The sequence below is a fragment of the Epinephelus moara genome, chromosome 9, assembly GCF_006386435.1.
Source record: "Epinephelus moara isolate mb chromosome 9, YSFRI_EMoa_1.0, whole genome shotgun sequence".
Lineage (NCBI taxonomy): Eukaryota > Metazoa > Chordata > Actinopteri > Perciformes > Serranidae > Epinephelus > Epinephelus moara.
The window spans coordinates 2,309,687-2,315,686 of NC_065514.1; the positions used below are offsets into that span (position 1 = coordinate 2,309,687).

A 6,000-nucleotide genomic window follows, 5' to 3' on the forward strand; every position below is an offset into this window, starting at 1 on the left:
CCTTCGGGACCCCAAGGCGTTCCCGGCTCTACTTCGAGCTCCCTCCAGATGTCTGACTCCTCCCCCTGTCTCTAAGGCTGAGCGCAGACACCCCACGGAGGAAACTCATTTCAGCCGCTTGTATCTGCGATCTCATTCTTTTAGTCACTACCCAGAGCTCATGACCATAGGTGAGGGTTGGGACGTGGATGGACCAATAAATCAAATACTTTGCCTACCAGCTCTGCTCCCTCTTCACCATGATGGTCTGGCACAGTGCTTGCATCACTGCAGACAATATTGATCCATTTTGCGCTCCATTCTACCCTCACTCGACAACAAGACCCCAAGATACTTGAATTATCTCAACTTGGAGAGGACAATCCACTGGTTTCTAGCAGGGAACCATGGCCTCAGATTTGTAGGTGCTGACTCTCGACCGCTTCACACTCTGCTGCATCAACCCTACTTTTCAGGGAAAAAAATTCATATAAACCCACTGAACACCACCTGCCCAGCAGCAAACTGCAGACAGACACAGTTAGCGACTAGCTGGTGAATGTAGTGGAGCACTTAGCAGCCAAAGAGACAGTCACCACACTGAGGAGTTGGAGAACTGGATTTGTTGCAAAAACACAACCTCAAATGAATGCTAATGTTGCTCTGAGTCTACTGGGTGTTTAAACTGTTAGCTAACGCATCAGCTAAAAGACCTTTGATATCTAATGTTGCCCTTTCTGCTTGCTCTGCTGCCCCCAAGTGGCCATTTTTTTTTTAAATGCAGCCTTAAGGAAGTGTTCATGTTAAAACTGCACACTGAAGCCACATGCACAGAGACAACACACAGCACACTGAAGCAGAGGAAGGTACCTACAGTTTATGTTACATCGATTAGGATGCTTTGTTTTTCTTTAACTTTTTGGGTTCCCTCACTGGATTTCACCACACAGACACATCACATGACAAAACATTTCACATTAAAACACATCGATGACCTTCCCTCCTGAGTAAACCTCAGGCTGTTGTTTTTAGCTGTTCGGTCTGCATTGAGTGTCTCCGCAGCAGCATCCTCCTGGTCATCTCTTTGGGGTGTCCAGGAGGAGCGCAGGGATGGAAACTTTTTAGGCCAGACTCTTTGTCACAGAAACCACCTCCAGCACTGGAGCTAAGGTTATAAGCATTATGGATGGGGGTGTTGGTGGAGTTGAGGGCCAGAGGCGGCAGAGATCTAGGCCTGGCCTGGGAGTTGTGGTCCAACAAGAAGGCTCCAGACCCTCTGCGCTCGTACCCAGACAGCACTCTCCTGTTGGGGCCGGTTGACAGTGACTCCCTGGAGCCCAGCGTGCTGGAGCAGCGTAAGGGGGCCAGTCTCTTGACCTCTGTTATGTCTCTTGCTCTCTGCTGGGACTCCTCGGGCAGATTGTGGATGTCTCTAGCTAGCTGGGGGTCAGAGCTGTAGATGTCGGCCCCAAACTTGCGCCTCTGGATTATGCTGTGAAGGCTTGATGAGGCCATGCTGTGAAGTGGAGTGCTAAGGTTTTGGCCCCCAGAAAAGGAGGAAGAGGAGGCGAGTGAATCTGTTCCAAGGTTTGCAGAGTGGAGGTTGGGGTGGGAGTGGGATGATAGGAGACCTGGTAAGGATATCTTTTGTCCCATGTGGTTGGCACATTCATTTTCTCCTTCCACTCCTTTGTCCTTTGCCAAACTTCCTTCATACCATTTGAAGCTGTCAGTTGTCGAATTCATGCCGTCTAGTTTGGGAATTCTCAGAGAGAGGTCTTCACTTTGGTTGAGGTCTTCGCCGTTTTCTGAAGGCAAGGTTGCAAGAGGCTGCCGGCTGAGCAGAGACGCTGGGATCTTCAGCCAGGGCTCAGAGTTCAACCTCAGGAGAGGCTGCTGCAGGCCATTTGGCACCGCTTGGCCGAGCCTTTGAAATCGTGATGGAGAACATGGATGGGAGCTTACGCCGCAGGACTGGGCATCTTTAAAGGAGAAAACAGTCTTTGGGGGACACAAGGAAGAGGAGGTGCACTGGGGGGAGGTGATGAGCTGGATTTCAGAGGGAGAAGCAGGAGCTGCAGATGCCGTTTTGTCCGTCTGATCAAGAGGACCGAGGGGAGGCATGCCAAGGTACTGTGTGGCTTGCAGTTGGCCACATGGGAATTTGTCGGTGGCTATGATGATCACCTCTTTCCCCTTGGCCTTGCATGTGTCGAGCATCAGCTTTAGAACCTTCCAGTCTCCAGCCATGACTGCGTAGACCAGCGCTGATGTGCCAGACTGATCCTCCAGGCTGATGTCTGCTCCATTGGCCAGTAGCAGAGACACCACCTCAGGGCCGGCGTGCTCCTGGCAGGCGTGCATCAGCGCAGAGCGACCCTCCTTGTCCTGGATGTTGGGGTCTGCTCCTTTCTCCAGAAGAAACTGGACCAGCTTGACTCGGCTGGCACTCTGGGCGTCCATGTGCTGGGTCCTACAGGCCACCATCAGGGGCGTCTGGCCTTGGCTGTCGCTCTCGTTGATGTAAGCACCTCCCTCCAGGAGAAGCCGCGTCAGCCGCAGGCGGCGGAGGAAGACTGCTCTTAGCAAGGGGTTACCTGAATCCATAGCTACCCCAGGGTTACTGCCTTCTCCCTCCATCCCTCTTGGTCCCTGCTGACAGTTCTGGAGATGTAGTCGAACAGGTGTCTGTGAGAAAATAACAAAACTCATTAAGAGGATAAAGCAGAGGTAAATGAGTATATCTTACTTCCACAGTGTAGTTCGGCTCGATTCGATTCAACTCGACTCACATTTGGTACTTTTCTCTACTTTGTTTTCCAAGAATGATAGTACCCTCTCAATGTAAGTGGGATTCTTAGCTTTGTTTCTACAGACAAACCAGACACTCACGTTTTCGCTTCAGCCACCATAACTAGAAGCCTATCTGTGACAAATATGTCAGAAAAACTGTTTTTTTTAAAACATGAAACCGCTTTATTCAGTGTTTTTACCGCTTTAAATGACCTTGGGTCTCATTTATAAACATTGTGTAAGCACAAAACGAGGCCTGACAGAGGCGTTCGTCACTTCATCAGCAAAAGTTGTGATCTATAAAAACAGACTTGATGTGAGAAACTTTGTCCCATGCTTATGAACATTTTGGAGATGGGAAATTGATGATGCAGACGGGGAAGCCTGATTTTTGGCTTTTGTCTATACGTACATTTTTTATTATGGATCTTATGGACCCCTGGTCTGTGTTTTTATTGGTTTAAGTCACCTGGTCTATTTGTTTTGGAGAGGAAGAGACCACTGTGGATAATTCAGCTCCTGGTAAAAACCTCCTGAACAATGAACTCTGAAGGAATTCTAACCAGGAGAAGTTTCAGCTCATTGCAATCTGCAGTCCTCACCACTAGATGTCACTAAATCCACCTGTATCTTACACACCGAATCTTCATATGCAGCAAAGTTGCATATTATATCTTTAACTCCACCTTCTAGAATCGGCTTAGTTTGCTTAGAACCTCGCCCGAGGTGATACCAAAGAAGAACAAGGTACTATCCGCAACTTTCATGAAAGGAAAACCAAAAAAGAGCAAGCCGAGTTGAGTCGAGCCGTACCGTGCAAATTGAAATGTGGCACTAGACAGGGCCTAAATTAAAGGAACTATATGTAAGAAATCTAAAGCAAATAGTCATAAAAATCCTCCTAATATGTCACAGAGACTAAGGAATAATGTTCATATAACATACTGATCTCACTGACAACAATAGTACAGCCAGAATATTCACATTTAAAAAATTCTTTACGGTCTGCAAATCATGTTTATGTTTTGCATTTGTGTTTTGGCCTGTTGCGCCACCCACCGCCGTCTACCAGTCACACAGTCAGTAGAGTCTCAGCATCAGTTACAGTTACGACTGAGCTACAGCAGCACGGCGAGCAGCATTAGCAGTGTCCTGGTACATAGCATTAGCAGCCAGCTCCTCCTCAGCTGTATCCCGGCAGCAGCGTTAGCAGCAGAGAAGCCGGACTTGCTCGAACGGTCCGCTGGAAAACCGAAGATCACGGACGCGGCGACACGGCCCTGCCATGGCAGCCGCCCATGGGCAAACAAATCAGTCTCCAGCATGCCGCTGTCCAGCAACCTCCAATCTATGGGAGGGGGGGCGGACACGACTCGCTGCAGTATTTTGAATTTGAGTGCAGTAACCGTTTTGGCCACATTCTTACATACAGCGCCTTTAAATTTTGATTCAAAAGCTTTAAAATTTCTGAAACAAACACACACTCATTCTCAGGTCAAACACATTGCACACCAGCACCACCCCACTCTTATTTTATTTATCATTTTGTTCCTGCTGTTTTCTCTCAGTGTCTGTCTTTTTTACTTGTACATGACACCAGCAGTTTTGCCTTTGGAGACATACACAGTTTTTGTCTTTTCTTTGTGCATATAGAACCCATTCAACGGTTCCTTTTCATGCGCTCGTCCTCCGCAGCACCAGCAGAGGCAGCCACTTTCTATCAGCCTTTGTACTGTTTGTCCTTGCTTCCCTCTATTAGACCAAATAAGGTGGCAGTTACCAGTGTCTCAGACTGTAACATTTTCCCGAATGAGTCACAGACCATGAAAATGAAACACAGCGCGGATTTACATCTATAAAGGAACGACAGTCACTCTCTGTGTGTTTGTGTCGACTGTACCAGCCATAGTGGAGCTGTAATGACGATGCATGACACGCTGAAAAGCAACAAGTATCATGAGGAGAGTTAAAATCATCTGTCTCAATTTGAGTCTGAAAAACAGAGATTTTAAGAGGGTTTTTAAAATAAGTCTCATAGTGAGGGGAACATGGTGTAAAAATACAACATAACAATACAATAATAATAATAATAATGTTCAGTGTTGAGTTGATGCTAAACACTGACACAAAGACACCAGATGAGCCGCACCTCATTAAAATATCCGTAATATGTTTGATGTTTCATGTTTAAAGCATCACATACTGTATGTCAATATGTTAGTCATATGTACGACCCTCATTCTGCCCTGTGTAACTGATATCACATGATGATCAGCGTCCTGCATCATTCAGCATGTATTTATAGCATGTGTTGCTATTAGCAATGCTCCGCTTTCCACACGATAATAAATAAATACTCTGCGTTCCTGCCACAGAGCTCCATTGTGCCACACTGTGTCACATGTTCCTTCATTACCATGAACACACACTGCTGACACAAACACTCACAAGAGGACAAATGTGGATTAATCCGCCGCTGAAAATAGTCCCCAACAAATGCACTATTTCCTCCTGTTTGATAAACACTAGTGAGCAGATTTACGTCTTCAGTGGGAACCAATGAGCCACAGACAGGAAGTCAGAAAGTATGTGTTGGTTTTGAGTGACGTCAGTGCGCAAGAACTGTACATAAATTATGTAACGTTAAGTCTTTTAAAGGTCCAGTGTGAAGGGTTTAGGGGGACATATTGGCAGAAGTGCAATATAATATAATCAGTGTGTTTTCTTTAGTGTATAATCAGCTGAAAATAAGAACAGTTGTGTTTTCGCTACCTCAGAATTGTTTCTACAGTAGCCCAGAATGGACACACTAAACACCGGCTCTAGATTGTGCCATTTTTGTGTCGGCCACCATAGTTAGCAGCTCCTCCGCAAGGAATGCATCAGAACAACACTGATTTTTTTAACCTTTTAAGCGGTTTATATTGGAGTTGGTTGAAAGCCTGGTGCGTCTCAAAGACACTTTAGTGTTGTCATGACAAAGCCTTAGTCAGTGTGTTTACGTGACATTAGGGAAAATTGGTTTATTTTGTCAGTCAGACTAAAAAAATACTAAATTGAATTTCTCAAAGTCAGACTAACACACCCAGATAATGTGATTGGGAGTTGAATTCCTCCTGCATGTATACAGTCAATCAGACCCAAACTGGCCGAGGCGCTCTGAACATGCTCCACAGTTTAGGGCCAGCTGTGGCTTAGAGCTAGAACAGGTTGCCCACCAATTGGAAG

General features: G+C 46.4%; 1 protein-coding gene across 1 annotated transcript; it reads right to left on the bottom strand.

Annotated features, from left to right (window-relative positions):
* Positions 1-993: 993 nt before the first annotated feature.
* Positions 994-2,619, bottom strand: ankrd34ba (ankyrin repeat domain 34Ba). Its single transcript, XM_050053843.1, has one exon. The coding sequence runs from the start codon at positions 2,617-2,619 to the stop codon at positions 994-996; it is 1,626 nt and encodes a 541-aa protein (XP_049909800.1).
* Between the last annotated feature and the right edge of the window lie 3,381 nt (positions 2,620-6,000).

Coding starts and splice junctions, on each gene's coding strand:
- ankrd34ba (XM_050053843.1), bottom strand. CDS start 2,619: ATGGAGGGAGAAGGCAGTAACCCTGGGGTAGCTATGGATTCAGGTAAC.